The sequence below is a fragment of the Pecten maximus genome, chromosome 7 (assembly GCF_902652985.1).
Source record: "Pecten maximus chromosome 7, xPecMax1.1, whole genome shotgun sequence".
NCBI lineage: Eukaryota > Metazoa > Mollusca > Bivalvia > Pectinida > Pectinidae > Pecten > Pecten maximus.
The window spans coordinates 13272249-13289826 of NC_047021.1; the positions used below are offsets into that span (position 1 = coordinate 13272249).

The following is a 17578-nucleotide window of genomic DNA, read 5'->3' on the forward strand; positions in this document are numbered from 1 at the left end:
TATTGGTCAGCTCCAGGTAACGTTTGTGACAACATATGATGCCTATGACTTCTGTAGGATATATTGCATAAATAACAATGGATTGCATCACATCTATGTTTTAACCAAGGAACAACATTGACAACAATAACAACAATTGGCGACGTGGTATTAGACACTATACACAAAAGTAGTAACAACTTAAACCATAACCACAAAATAGGTATACAGTGTATACAACAAAAACGTTATAATTACTCATTAACATGACATGAGCTATGATTATGCAAATTTTAGTCTTTACAAATAAAAATGTTTTGAATAACCGGTACATTAATACAATGTAGCAGTGTATGAATGCTGCCCGTTTACACTATAACGAGCGAGTTCCGGACCATATCCGGCAAAACAGACTACTACAATGTACAACGGGTTAAAACCTAATATATTTAGTTCACTTTAACACACAGTAAGTTAGGCTTTTGTTAAACACTGTAATAAAACAATGTTAAAATTTAGATCCGACGCTTCCTCTACAGTAAGTGAATCTTCTGAAAATAGATGGCGAAAAGTTGTGATCGCCATGGATGGAAGTGAACAGGCCAAGTACGCCCTAAAATGTAAGTTCACGTTTTTTTTGAGGTTGTAGCTAATATTAATTACTTTTCTTCTACCCTTGACAGGCGATTAATGCATGTCCTTGTGGGAGCACAGGCACGATTGGTGGCACCCGTAGACGTCAGTTGAAGATTTTTGGCTATGAGCAGTGAACGATAAAGTCATAACATTATGTAAAAATATGTTCCCTCTAGGGAAATGTGTTTTGTAGCGCTTATCTGGTATTATAGGTTTACCGATAATGATGTCAGCGTTACAAACCATATAACGTGAGCATATCATGGTGTGTCGTAAGAAACTAATTGACAAGTTGACACAAGTAGATTTAACAAAGCATTCGCCTATACATAGAATATTGCACACATACATATGGATATGAAAAAAACAATACCGACAAAAAAGCTAAATCGTATTTCTAACTCAAAATCGATTAAATATTGGTAAAAAATGATGAAATATATCGATTTGCATGGAGACACTTGAAAAAGACCAGCTCTTCTGGAGATAAACGTCTTCAAAATAATCCCGCGACATCACACTGGCCATATAGAATCTTAGAGAAATACTGGAATAGGATCATTTTATTTCAACAGATGCTATTGTTTTATTGTCTTTTTAATAGTAACATGATTAGACAAGTTGTACAACATCATAATAGCCCTTCACATACATATGTAGGTCTACTGGTTAGACAGGATCCTCCACTAAACGAGAGAGCAGAGACAAACCTTACCAGTGTATACATCTTTTAACTTAGCAGTTTATAAAAAGTATCAAACTACATTATACATGTTATAACATCTGTATATACATACAGATACTCTAATGATACCTTGAGATGGGCGATGTTGTGAAATGTATCCTAACAACTATTCACATCTAGTTTTTGTAATATGTCTAATGGTGATTCAATGGCCTCTCTTATTTAACTCAACAACACCTTTCTTCCAAATGTTGAAAGAATCCATATATAATATTGCTTATCAAAATGCAGGACTAGATTAAACACATGCACTGATTAGACTAAGACAAGTTTCAGGGTGTATTCGTGGTAAATCAGTCAAAATTACACACAACAAAGTAAGGATGCAATATCTATCTGAAGTCATTCGTTCGTCGTGAATGTTACTGAAATCGCTTGCTGGACATGCCTACATCTGCTGAAATTTTTGACAAACTTTAAGTAGTTTACAGTATTTTGACAACATTGTAAGCTTCTATCGTCTAAAGGAGTATTTTAATATTGTTTTTAACTACACTACTTTACTATTTGACTGCAGGCTTCTAATAATTAAATTAATGTTCTAGTGATAGCAGTGCGGTTCAAACTTGGAAAGGTTGGTCAGACCAATCCTTTTTGAGATTGTATTCAAAGCTAATAATTGATGTTGAATTCACTGCATCACACTGCATTGAATGTACTCAAGTATCTCGGACGGTTTACCCGTCGTTTGAATAACTTCTTGTTACGAGAGATAATTGATACATATGTATGTTGTGATCAGGTACTCAAGGATGTTTTTTTAAGTCCTACTATTCTCTGATTATATAGGAACGTGTACCGAAGGACGGGTCTCATTTGGTTAGTTTATATCAACGAGGTAGCACTCTAAAGTAAACAAGACAAGTGGCTTTTGCAATATGGACGAAATCGGTGAAAGAGCAGTGATCCAATACTTGCATAAACAAGTTTTACACCGAAGGATATCCATAATGATATGGTAGCAACACTAGGGAAAGATGCCCCTTCATATGCTACAGTTAAAAGGTGGGTGCCGAAATTTAAGCGCGGCCGACAGAGCCTTGAGGATGACTTCCGTCCTGGGAGGCCCGTCAATGCTGCAACCCCAGAAATGGTCATTAAAATTCATGATATTGTTATGACTGACAGACGAGTCACAGAAAGCTCTGTAGCCAGTAGAGTTGGCACTTCACAAGAAAGTGTACATTCCATTCTGACCGAGGATCTTGCAATGAGAAAGCTTTCGGCCCGATAGGTACCAAAACTTCTGATAGTTGATCAGAAGCACACCACGTGCACATTATCGCGTGCTAATCTTAACCTTTTCGAAGAAGATCCTGCCAATTTTCTTCAGAGTTTTGTCACTACAGATGAAACATTGGTCCATCATTTTAACCCAGAGGCCAAACAAGAATCGAAACAATTGAAGCACCCTGGCTCTCTTCCACACAAAAAGGCAAAGACTGTTCCATCAGCTGAGAAGGCTGTGGCCTCGGTTTTCTGGGATGCAGATGGTATTCTGCTGATATATAATCTCCAAAAGGGACAAACAATCAATGGCACATACTATGCTTCTCTCCTGAGGCAGTAACAGGAATATACTAAACTTAAGCGCCGCAGAATGCTCACTAAAGGTATGTCATTCCATCAGGACAATGCTCTTGTTCACAAGTCTGTCATTGCAATGGCTGGCATTCTCAATTGTGGCTTTGAATTGATTGAGCATCAACCTTTTTCAATTGATCTAGCTCCTTCAGACTTTCATCTTTTTCCAAAACTAAAAAAACTATTACAGGCACCCACTTTCAGTCCGATGATGACGTCATACATTCAGTAGATGACTTTCTGAACAGTCAAGAAAAGGAGTTCTATAAAAGTGTCATTGAGGCCCTTAAACACCACTGGCAAAAGTGTATAGATACTGAAGGGGAATGTGTTGAAAAATAATACAATATGTCCGGCAAAGTTCAAATCCTTCAATATGAGTCTACCAACATATCAATCCGCCTCGTATGATTCCTTGTTCTATGGCAGTTATTTTGCACGTTTTGTCGTTCTTCATTATGTCTCATTATTTCCAGAAATCTAAATTCAATAAGCTCGCTCTTTCTAAACTCCAGGCAGGGCAGCAAACCAGACAATAATTCTTTTACATTCCAAATTGTAGATATTTGGAATAATATTCCGGTTCAAATTGCAAACGCAAGCTCAATCCGGCACTTCGAACAACTGTTTGACGAACACGATGATTATCAAAAATTATGTCAACGTATAAATTTTATAACAATTGATACCATGCACATGTCATGTACATCACTGCATTTGTCGGATATGGACATAAAGGATACAGCATTTGTAATTAGAGCACCGATTAATATGTCGTCCACTGTACATGTAACTCAAAGACCTGTTTTCAATTTCGACAGTTATGATATCCTGATGGTGTAGACTACAGGTTCAGTTGGGTGTCCAATCCTTATGTGTTTATGATTAACTTTGTCCAATTTCATTTTCTCTCCATTCACAAAACGCATCCATGTCCTCCTGAATGATTTACCGATTGATTTTCTTTCCTGTATATTTTTGAGTCGTTAATAAATAGCTTAGCTGTACTGGTGATGTTGTTTGGGAGGTAATTGATGTTTATTGTGAAGAGAAATGTGCCGAGCACGCTCCCTTGAGGAACAAAAAACTCGTGTTTTTCCTAACATAAAACAATGAAATGCGTTTTTCCTACTGACTATATCCTCTCATTCCCTATCCGACGAGCTTGCTTGTTCCTGAATGGTTCTTTCTAAAGAAAACTCCCCGGCAGGGAAGTCATCGCCGGAATCATATTCTAACAAGGTTACTCTCATCTATACAGTATTTGACTGAATTCCTTTTCCATATTTTCCTATAGTTAAATCCTTTTTTGGGCCGATACATGATCTTTAACGACGCATTCCTAAATTCCTCTCATCTTCCTTATTACCATTTTCGTCTGGTCTTTGGTCGGGATAATTTATCCTTGGTCAAGCTTTTTTACAGTTCACTCTTGTTTTTTACCCAGAGTAACGCCATCTTGATTTAATTTGGCTATTTGAATATGAAGATGACTTCCATAAGTTGTACCCATAAATACTGTTTTGTTCATTCTACGACTTTACGGCTTTCAAAAAGTGTTGGACATTGGGACATTTTCCACTGTGGAGATTATAATTTTGAACATGGTCGGTCGACCGGAAATAACTCACCAATATTTGTACGGAATCCTTTGATCACATTGTAATTTTGCTGTTTTCACGCAGGGTATGTTGCCAATATATACCGGCAGGGGGACAGAATAATCTTGGTACATGCTATGGAACATCACCTCGCTAGACTCCTTACAGGTGAGTAAGTTACCTTTAATGATACGGGTCGATCTATCATTATCGGTTTGTGTCTTTCCGAAAGCTTTCGTCATCGGACAGAAGATATCAACGCTTGTTTCATGTTATATGATCAGTTATAAGCAATGACAAAGCATGTAAATAGAGACACATTATAAATTATTTCAATACATTTCACTACTCTTGAAATGACTAAACAATTGTTCGACCTCTCGACGACCTGAGTAGGACTTGTACATCTACACTTCTAAATATAGCCCTTCGTCATCACTTCTGCTGTTCCGGAGTTCCACACGTAAGCTAATGTATGTTTTGGAGGGGACTGCAATGCACTCTGGGAAAGATCGTTATCAACCATGTACCAATTGCAGAAACAAAAACGCACCATCTGAATCGGGCTTTTAATCTTATTAAACATTGGACTCAAAACGAACCCATGTTACAATATATACTTGTCTTTATCTTTAAAGATACCGAAAAGGACACAGACAGAAGTTCAAAGGCGGACGAAGAAGAAAGAAGAAAACTGAAAGCCAAGCTAGACTCTTACCAACAACTCCTTACTGACTTCAAGGTATGTACATACTCAACTAAGTCTGTTTACTAAATTTACAAAAAACATGTCCCTATAAGTATCGGACACAGCAATTGAAGTAGCAATTAACAAATAATTCCCCTAGAGATATTTCAAAATATAGAAAGAGTATGGCATTAATGTAAACGAATTTAAGAATTCTTTATCAATAAACCATATGCAACTATTTTGAAACACGTTCGAAACGAAAACTTTTCAAAATAGTACCAAACGCGTATGTAAGAGAGACAACTCTGACAAAATAACGGACTTGGTATCTTTTTAACTTTCGTTTCACACCGGCAGTTGATGGGAGAAATCAAGCCAGTTTCGGATAAGACACCAGGAAAGGCCATCCTGTCGGCTGTAGAGGAGCTACACGCTGACGTGCTGGTCACCGGGATCACGTGGTCATGGTACTCTTCGACGGGCCATACTGGGTAGTGTCAGTGAATACCTACTACACCGGATACAGATACCTGTGATCATATGTAGAGAACACTCGTCTGAATTGTGATCATCTGTAGAGAACACTCGTCTGAATTGTGATCATCTGTAGAGAACACTCGTCTGAATTGTGATCATCTGTAGGGAGAACTAGACTGACTCGTGATCATCTGTAGAGAACACTCGTCTGAATTGTGATCATCTGTAGAGAACACTCGTCTGAATTGTGATCATCTGTAGAGAACACTCGTCTGAATTGTGATCATCTGTAGGGAGAGGGCTCGTCTGAATTGTGATCATCTGTAGAGAACACTCGTCTGAATTGTGATCATCTATAGAGAACACTCGTCTGAATTGTGATCATATGTAGGGAGAGCGCACCTGAATTGTGATCATCTGTAGGGAGAGCGCACCTGAATTGTGATCATCTGAAGGGAGAGCTCGTCTGAATTGTGATCATCTGTAGGGAGAGCGCACCTGAATTGTGATCATCTGTAGAGAACACTCGTCTGAATTGTGATCATCTGTAGAGAACACTCGCCTAAATTGTGATCATATGTAGGGAGAGCGCGCCTGAATTGTGATCATCTGAAGAGAACACTCGTCTGAAATGTGATCATCTGTAGGGAAAGCGCGCCTGAATTGTGATCATCTGTAGGGAGAACACGTCTGACTCGTGATCATCTGTAGAGAGAGAGTTCGTCGGGCGTGTGATCATTTGTAGGGAGCATCCGTCTGAATTGTGATCATATGTATGGAAAGCTCGTATGACTTGTGATGATATGAAGAGAGAGTTCTTATGACTTGTGATCATATGTAGAGAGAGCTCGTATGACGTGTTATCTGATGTAGAGAGAGTTCGTCTGACTTGTGATCATCTGTATGGAGAGTTCGTATGACTTGTGATCTAATGAGGAGAGAGTTCGTCTGACTTCAGATTATATGTAGAGAGAGCTCGTCTGACTTGAGATCATCTGTATGGAGAGTTCGTATGACTTGTGATCATCTGTATGGAGAGTTCGTCTGACTTGTGATCATCTGTATGGAGAGTTCGTCTGACTTGTGATCATCTGTATGGAGAGTTCGTATAACTTGTGATCATCTGTATGGAGAGTTCGTCTGACTTGTGATCATCTGTATGGAGAGTTCGTATGACTTGCGATCATATCAAGAGAGAGAGTTCGTCTGACTTGTGATCATATGTAGTGCATGCAGGGAGAGTTTTTCGTGTGCGTGATCAATGTACCCGATAGATTCGCATAAATCATAGGTTTTATTAAAGCGTATGCCATAACGTCGAAAGCTCTTTTACGAGAAGCAGCGACTTCAAGGTTAAAACTTCTCATTCTTGTATGTATAATGATTTCACTTCTGTGATAAAATACATAACCAAAGCTAAGTCTTGGTAATAAAATGTGTGAATTCATAAACTGTTTGTCATTATCTAAAAATGTCAACAAGTCATCAGCATTTATTTTTAGTTGTGCATTTGAACGTGAAAGTTGATCGAAATTACCAATCTATGTCGAGATTCAGATTTCTTTTTCGGATTATAAATTGGTTGATAACAAACATATGCCTATTGAAAAGATCACAACTTGTACGGGAACATATATGGAAAAATGTCATCCTCACCAAGGGCGTTCCGTAGAATATTGAAACCTTGTGTCACCTTTAACATCAACTATGGTATATGGGTATTAAAATATAAAATGTCACATCCGATATATGTACTAGTATTAACAGTCAACACCTTAGAAAATTAACTAGAGATGATAGTATCCAGTCAATCTAGTCATGTACTCTTCCAAAACGACCTTCGTAAGCAGGAAATGTGTCGAGGGATCTGAATAAGGGCAATATTAACGGATATCCTCTGTATTTAAATTTCAGAGACAGTAGCGTCTGTTATATAGTATGATCCCATTTAGATAGGGAAGACTCTGTCATCTTTTTCAATTAAGCGGATTTATTGATAGTTTATTAAATAAACTTGGAGGTGACGCCAGCTGTAAGGCAATAAATCCAGCAGCCAGCAGTCATCGTCCATGACGATAGACCCAGAGGGACTTGAAAATGTGTTACAGTCTATATGTATTTGGACCTCCCCTAGTGTGTAAAGCACATTTTCAGACATTTTTTTTTTTATTAATTTTTTTTGGGGGGGGAGGGGGGGGGGGGAGGCTAGTTCGGTAAGAATGACACCATCGGTGTTCCTTATCGCTGCATTACTTCCCTGGTCAATCGTCCAGTCCAATAGTTATTTTAATGTGGTTAGAGCATTAAATGAGCATCTTGGATTGCCATTATTACATGTCTGCAACTAGAATTTTAGGTAATCGCGGAATATTACAAAGAAAGTGGTAAAGACCATATCCAACTGTAAACTAACTACAATCATTTCTACATATAAAGCTGTACACATTGAACTCGTAACTTACATCACTTTACACGTGTCTGTTTACCTCGTTTGGTTGTAGGTGTGTTAATCTTTCATTGATGTGCCAGTTCATTGAGTACATGACGGACACTCGTTGTGACAGAACTTTCCTGTAAACAAACAGCGAACAAGAAAGTTCATCGGCATGAAAGGAGGAGTTATCTTTCTTCTCTTGTGTAGATTTTTATATCTTGTCTGTGGAAATGTAAATACACAGGCAAAAAGTGGAAAATAGGACCATATTCACCACATTTGATATCGTGCTTCTAAGCATTTATCAAAATATAATCACATCAATATCACGTGGGAAGTGTAGTCCAATCAAACTTTTTTTTCATTGAGACTTATTGTCCTTTAAAAGTGTAGAAAGTGGGGCTTCTAAAAGCAAACCAAGGGGGTACCATCGCGACTGGATAATGGAGTTCGAAAATTAAAGGAAATCAATGGAAAGTACCCAGAATATACAGCACGCGCACTAAAAAGCCAATACACAAAATAACACAGAATACAAATGTATAGGTTACGTACACAAAATAACACAGAATGTAGGTTACGTACACAAAATAACACAAAATATAGATTACGTACACAAAATAACACAGAATGGAGGTTACGTACACAAAATAACACAGAATATAGATTGCGTACACAAAATAACACAGAATATAGGTTACGTACACAAAATAACACAGAATATAGGTTACGTACACAAAATAACACAGAATGTAGGTTACGTACACAAAATAACACAGAATATAGGTTACGTACACAAAATAACACAGAATATAGGTTACGTACACAAAATAACACAGAATATAGGTTACGTACACAAAATAACACAGAATATAGGTTACGTACACAAAATAACACAGAATATAGGTTACGTACACAAAATACAATGTAACACAGAATATAGGTTACGTACACGAAATAACACAGAATATAGGTTACGTACACAAAATAACACAGAATATAGGTTACGTACATGAAATAACACAATGTAGGGTCAGTACACAAAACAATACACAATATAGGGTCAGTACACAAAACAACACACAATGTAGGGTCAGTACACAAAACAATACACAATGTAGGGTCAGTACACAAAATAACACACAATGTAGGGTCAATACACAAAACAACACGCAATGTAGGGTCAGTACACAAACCAATACACAATGTAGGGTTAGTACACAAAACAACATACAATGTAGGGTCAATACACAAAACAACATACAATGTAGGGTCAGTACACAAAATAACACACAATGTAGGGTCAGTACACAAAACAACACACAATGTAGGGTCAGTACACAAAACAACACACAATGTAGGGTCAGTACACAAAACAACCCACAATGTAGGGTCAGTACACAAAACAACACACAATGTAGGGTCAGTACACAAACAACACACAATGTAGGGTCAGTACACAAAACAACACACAATGTAGGGTCAGTACACAAAACAACACACAATGTAGGGTCAATACACAAACAACACACAATGTAGGGTCAGTACACAAAACAACACACAATGTAGGGTCAGTACACAAAACAACACACAATGTAGGGTCAGTACACAAAACAACACACAATGTAGGGTCAGTACACAAAACAACATACAATGTAGGGTCAGTACACAAAACAACATACAATGTAGGGTCAGTACACAAAACAACACAATGTAGGGTCAGTACACAAAACAACACACAATGTAGGGTCAGTACACAAAACAACACAATGTAGGGTCAGTACACAAAACAACACACAATGTAGGGTCAGTACACAAAACAACACACAATGTAGGGTCAGTACACAAAACAACACACAATGTAGGGTCAATACACAAAACAACACACAATGTAGGGTCAGTACACAAAACAACACACAATGTAGGGTCAATACACAAAACAACACACAATGTAGGGTCAGTACACAAAACAACACACAATGTAGGACCAGTACACAAAACAACATACAATGTAGGGTCAATACACAAAACAACACACAATGTAGGGTCAATACACAAAACAACACACAATGCAGGGTCAGTATACCGTATGCACTCTTTGTTCTGTTGATAAAAAAAGAATTGTAACATATACATCAATGTCCCCTTCATTCATTTGATTTGTTCCGTTTCCTGTATCATATTACAAAATCTAATACTAATCATAAACGATAAGAATGTTACCATGGACATAAAATTCCCATTAACATGACTGATAATAGATGAATTCAGGTTGAAATAATTATTTTGTATGCACGCGGACCGCGTTTGTTATAGTCGCGATTTTCATTATCTTTTTGACAGTCATTGTTGTATGTATCTTTCATTTGAAAATAGGAAAGGAATTTTAGTATATTGATTTTCTGAAAGTACGACACCAATTCGAGTCTTTATTTATCACCTAGAAAGTTCAGTGATGATGGAAAAACACTCCAAGTATTAAAATACTTAGAGATCTGTCACTCAGTACCATACACTGCAGTCAACACATTCCTTTAATTCAGATTGAATTTGACGAAAGTATTTCAAAGAATTCATCACCAATATCCCCTTTGTGTCCCCCTCTAGCCCACGGGGAGCATGATCCATTGTTTAGGCATAACTTGTTCTCCTTCCCAAAGGATGTTTCCGACCTTTGACCTAATCCTTTCATTCCTACAAAAGAAGGGTTTGAAAGAAATTACAATATTTCCCCGATTGGGCACCACCCCTCAGGCCACTGGTGGGCAGACCCATCGTTTATACAAAATTTGTTTCCGTTTTTTCCAAGAATGGTTCAGGCTAAATTTAGATCAAATCCTTTCATTTCTTCAGAAGAAGATTGGGCCACGCTCGAGAAAATAAAGTGTAAATTTGGTAAATGGCAAATTACCGTGCAGACTGCCCTGTCCGTTCCTGTATATTACGCTTAATTATAAATATTTCTTCACATATCAGATGCAATTCAATAATTAACCTATTTATAAAAAAACATCTATGGAATTTGTCTCACATTTTGGTGCATTGCGTTATATGTTATCTCCCCAACAATAAAGGTCACTGATGTCCTACCTGATTATCTCCCCACAACAGTGAAGGTCACTGATGTCCTACCTGATTATCTCCCCACAACAATAAAGGTCACTGATGTCCTACCTGATTATCTCCCCACAACAGTGAAGGTCACTGATGTCCTACCTGATTATCTCCCCACAACAGTGAAGGTCACTGATGTCCTACCTGATTATCTCCCCACAACAATAAAGGTCACTGATGTCCTAGCTGATTACCCCCACAACAGTAAAGGCCACTGATGTCCTACCTGAACATCTCCCCACAACAATAAAGGTTACTGATGTCCTACCTGGTTATCTCCCCACAACAGTGAAGGTCACTGATGTCCTACCTGGTTATCTCCCCACAACAGTGAAGGTCACTGATGTCCTACCTGATTATCTCACCACAACAGTGAAGGTCACTGATGTCCTTCCCGATTATCTCCCCACAACAGTGAAGGTTACTGATGTCCTACCTGATTACCTCCCCACAACAGTGAAGGTTACTGATGTCCTACCTGATTATCTCCCCACAACAGTGAAGGTTACTGATGTCCTACCTGATTATCTCCCCACAACAGTGAAGGTTACTGATGTCCTACCTGATTATCTCCCCACAACAGTGAAGGTTACTGATGTCCTACCTGATTATCTCCCCACAACAGTGAAGGTCACTGATGTCCTACCTGATTATCTCCCCACAACAGTGAAGGTCACTGATGTCCTACCTGATTATCTCCCCACAACAATAAATGTCACTGATGTCCTACCTGATTATCTCCCCTCAACAGTAAAGATCACTGATGTCCTACCTGATTATCTCCCCACAACAGTGAAATCACTGATGTCCTACCTGATTATCTCCCCATAACAATAAAGGTCACTGATGTCCTACCTGATTACCTCCCCACAACAGTGAAGGTCACTGATGTCCTACCTGATTACCCCCACAACAGTGAAGGTCACTGATGTCCTACCTGATTACCTCTATTTATGACGACGAGAAAAAGTAAATCCTTTTCCTTTCCGTGTGAAGATGCAGCTGAGGATCTGCATGAAGTTGAATACTTTTTTTTCAATAAGAACATATATCATTAGTTTTCAACAGGAAAACGTGGAATGCTTCATGCTGCTGTGTATTTGTGGTTTGGCGTTTAATTAATTAACCTTGATTACGTTCAAAGGTGCTGGTTTCTAATATAAATAACGTATGTCTAAGGCGTAGGGTATTGTAATACATCCTACCAGGCTTAGAACCAGGACGTCAATAAAATCGCTTTGATTTTAACAAGTGTGTGATTGCTGTAGAAAGAGACTGTAATTTATGGTTAAATGAATGAGCCGAAGATTCTTTTTTTCCCTTGCTTTCCAACCAAATTTTCTATGGCATGCTAGATCAACAGGAAATGGAACGGCGACATGAACACAATTTAAGAATAATTATGAGTGTTTTATATTCACAGCGGTGCTATTTAATGGTCACGACATCAATGTTACAATTATCACGACATCGCAGTAGAGATCTCTAATTCTACCAGGGTCACGTCGGCACGAAACCAAAACCTAAATCTTAGACCACGTCAGCATAGCACCAAGGTCTATGGGGAAAATTTCATGACAGGATAACACAAAAGTTTAGGGGGGAAAGGTCATGTAAGGGTAACACCAAGGTCTAGGGGGGAAAGGTCATGTCAGGATAACACCAGGGTCTGGGGGGAAGGTCATGTCAGGATAACACCAAGGTCTAGGGGGGAAAGGTCATGTCAGGATAACACCAAGGTCTAGGGGGGAAAGGTCATGTCAATGTCAGGATAACACCAAGGTCTGGGGGGAAGGTCATGTCAGGATAACACCAAGGTCTGGGGGGGGGGGGGGGGGGGGGGGGGGGGGGGGTCATGTCATGATAACACCAAGGTCTAGGGGGGAAATGTCATGTCAGGATAACACCAAGGTCTAGGGGGAAATGTCATGTCAGGATAACACCAAGGTCTAGGGGGAAAAGGTCATGTCAGGATAACACCAAGGTCTTTTTTTATCGCCCCGTGAAGATTCAGGGTAATTTAGAGGCGGAGTATCCGTGTAGTAGATGGTGTGGTGCAGTGACTACCTCACTATACATCACACGGGAAGCTCGTTGCATGCCATCCAAAGCAGTGTCTTGTCAAAGGACGAAACAAGGACAGTCCAGACCGGAAGGTTTCACAGCTTCCGACACGGGTAGGGAGCGTTGAACTACGTATCGCCGGCGCTCTAACCGACTGAGTTATCGTGGCACCAAGATCACGTCAGCATAGCACCAAGTCTACTAAAAGTATTTGTACATGAAACAAAACATCCTATAAAAAATCTTATCCATAATTTAAATTCAAAATCCCATTATCCTGTCATGACTGATGTCTGCTATGAAAAGGATTTTTATGTAATGCCTGCTGTCGTTTAATAAAGCCGCAGTATTATCATCATTAAAATAATTGATGAGACTTTTCCTTGCCAAGCCTACAATCCGGGTCTACAACAGCACGTACAGGTGGTGGAGTTCTAACAATGGTGATAGTCTTTGGTAATTACGTACAGGTGGTGGAGTTCTAACAATGGTGATAGTCTTTGGTAATTACGTACAGGTGGTGGAGTTCTAACAATGGTGATAGTCTTTGGTAATTACGTACAGGTGGTGGAGTTCTAACAATGGGGATAGTCTTTGGTAATTACGTACAGGTGGTGGAGTTCTAACAATGGTGATAGTCTTTGGTAATTACGTACAGGTGGTGGAGTTCTAACAATGGTGATAGTCCTTGGTAATTACGTACAGGTGGTGGAGTTCTAACCATGGGGATAGTCTTTGGTAATTACGTATAACCTACTCTGGTTCTGAAGTGTATTGACCTATACCGTATTAAACGTACCGCCACATCGGTCGGTTTAATATCTGGTTTGTAAATATTTACTTCCGAAGATGACCTTGAACTGATCAACCATTTCTATTAAAAGTAGATATGTCTAAATGATAATTGATTTTAAAACAATGTGATCAAATGCATCATGCTGTCAATACGGCAATACCTACACTTTAAGTATTCCTCGTGATTTCAACACGACTATTCACGCTTGTCTGTGTGTATGACAGTAACCTTATTTTGTATAGCGATCTTGGTAATGTCATTGTGTTATTGGAGGACATTCCTACTGTTGGTCTGAGAGAACGAAACATTTTAATGTACTGTTTTGTATCCATCAAAAAGAATTCTACTGGTGAGAGTATTAATGATTCAAGTGTGGACAATGATTTCTATGACGTTTACAAATGTGACAACATGTTCAAGAACGAGTTTATGGTAATTTTACTCATGGTTGTCCATCAATGGACTGTCGTAATCAGGCTTTTAGCCCCTATATATTCCTTTCATGGAAAAGCAACCATTAATCCTAAACATTGTCAACAGTAAGCTTCATCACGCTTTCAACGACAGAAATACCGTGACTCTGTGATTCTCTATTAGACAGGAATTATGAAACAAGGCCTGTATAATATGATGGGGAGTATAAAACAAGGTCTGTATAATATGATGGGGAGTATGAAACAGGGCCTGTATAATATGATGGGGAGTATAAAACAAGGCCTGTATAATATGATAGGGAGTATAAAACAAGGCCTGTATAATTTGATGGGGAGTATAAAACAAGGCCTGTATAATCTGATAGGGAGTATAAAACAAGGCCTGTATAATCTGATGGGCAGTATAAAACAAGGCCTGTATAATCTGATGGGCAGTATAAAACAAGGCCTGTATAATTTGATGGGGAGTATAAAACAAGGCCTGTATAATCTGATAGGGAGTATAAAACAAGGCCCGTATAATATGATGGGGAGTATAAAACAAGGCCTGTATAATATGATGGGGAGTATCAAACAAGGTCTGTATAATATGATGGGAAGTATAAAACAAGGCCTGTATAATATGATGGTGAGTATAAAACAAGGCCTGTATAATATGATGGGGAGTATAAAACAAGGTCTGTATAATATGATGGGGAGTATAAAACAAGGCCTGTATAATATGATGGGGAGTATAAAACAAGGCTTGTATAATCTGATGGGGAGTATAAAACAAGGCCGGTATAATATGATGGGGAGTATAAAACAAGGTCTGTATAATTTGATGGGGAGTATAAAACAAGGTCTGTATAATCTGATGGGGAGTATAAAACAAGGTCTGTATAATCTGATGGGGAGTATAAAACAAGGCCTGTATAATATGATGGGGAGTATAAAACAAGGCCTGTATTATATAATGGGGAGTATAAAACAAGGCCTGTATAATATGATGGGGAGTATAAAACAAGGCCTGTATAATATGATGGGAAGTATAAAACAAGGTCTGTATAATATGATGGGGAGTATAAAACAAGGCCTGTATAATATGATGGGGAGTATAAAACAAGGCCTGTATAATATGATGGGGAGTATAAAACAAGGCCTGTATAATATGATGGGGAGTATAAAACAAGGCCTGTATAATATGATGGGGAGTATAAAACAAGGCCTGTATAATATGATGGGGAGTATAAAACAAGGCCTGTATAATATGATGGGGAGTATGAAACAGGGCCTGTATAATATGATGGGGAGTATAAAACAAGGCCTGTATAATATGATGGGGAGTATGAAACAGGGCCTGTATAATATGATGGGGAGTATAAAACAAGGCCTGTATAATATGATGGGGAGTATGAAACAAGGCCTGTATAATCTGATAGGGAGTATAAAACAAGGCCCGTATAATATGATGGGGAGTATAAAACAAGGCCTGTATAATATGATGGGGAGTATAAAACAAGGCCTGTATAATATGATGGGGAGTATAAAACAAGGCCTGTATAATATGATGGGGAGTATAAAACAAGGCCTGTATAATATGATGGGGAGTATAAAACAAGGCCTGTATAATATGATGGGGAGTATAAAACAAGGTCTGTATAATATGATGGGGAGTATAAAACAAGGCCTGTATAATCTGATAGGAAGTATAAAACAAGGCTTGTATAATATGATGGGGAGTATAAAACAAGGCCTGTATAATATGATGGGGAGTATAAAACAAGGCCTGTATAATATGATGGGGAGTATAAAACAAGGCCTGTATAATATGATGGGGAGTCTAAAACAAGGCCTGTATAATATGATGGGGAGTATAAAACAAGGCCTGTATAATATGATGGGGAGTATGAAACAGGGCCTGTATAATATGATGGGGAGTATAAAACAAGGCCTGTATAATATGATGGGGAGTATGAAACAGGGCCTGTATAATATGATGGGGAGTATAAAACAAGGCCTGTATAATATGATGGGGAGTATGAAACAGGGCCTGTATAATATGATGGGGAGTATAAAACAAGGCCTGTATAATATGATGGGGAGTATAAAACAAGGCCTGTATAATATGATGGGGAGTATAAAACAAGGCTTGTATAATATGATGGGGAGTATAAAACAAGGCCTGTATAATATGATGGGCAGTATAAAACAAGGCCTGTATAATATGATGGGGAGTATAAAACAAGGCCTGTATAATATGATGGGGAGTATGAAACAGGGCCTGTATAATTTGATGGGGAGTATAAAACAAGGCCTGTATAATATGATGGGGAGTATAAAACAAGGCCTGTATAATATGATGGGGAGTATAAAACAAGGTCTGTATAATATGATGGGGAGTATAAAACAAGGCCTGTATAATCTGATGGGGAGTATGAAACAGGGCCTGTATAATATGATGGGGAGTATAAAACAAGGCCTGTATAATATGATGGGGAGTATGAAACAGGGCCTGTATAATATGATAGGGAGTATAAAACAAGGCCTGTATAATATGATGGGGAGTATGAAACAAGGCCTGTATAATATGATGGGGAGTATGAAACAGGGCCTGTATAATATGATGGGGAGTATAAAACAAGGCCGGTATAATATGATGGGGAGTATAAAACAAGGCCTGTATAATATGATGGGGAGTATGAAACAGGGCCTGTATAATATGATGGGGAGTATAAAACAAGGCCTGTATAATATGATGGGGAGTATGAAACAAGGCCTGTATAATATGATGGGGAGTATGAAACAGGGCCTGTATAATATGATGGGGAGTATAAAACAAGGCCGGTATAATCTGATGGGGAGTATAAAACAAGGTCTGTATAATATGATGGGGAGTATAAAACAAGGCCTGTATAATATGATGGGGAGTATAAAACAAGGCCTGTATAATATGATGGGGGAGTATAAAACAAGGCCTGTATAATATGATGGGGAGTATAAAACAAGGCCTGTATAATATGATGGGGAGTATAAAACAAGGC

The 17578-nt window shown here is 38.4% G+C and overlaps 1 protein-coding gene across 1 annotated transcript; it reads left to right on the forward strand.

Moving 5' to 3' along the window:
- The first annotated feature begins 402 nt into the window (after positions 1–402).
- LOC117331663 lies at positions 403–7160 on the forward strand. The gene is made up of 4 exons (XM_033890489.1): positions 403–599; positions 4630–4713; positions 5184–5287; positions 5594–7160. Exons 1-4 carry the CDS (start codon positions 485–487, stop codon positions 5729–5731), a joined length of 441 nt encoding a protein of 146 aa, XP_033746380.1. The 5' UTR covers positions 403–484; the 3' UTR covers positions 5732–7160.
- Positions 7161–17578: the final 10418 nt, after the last annotated feature.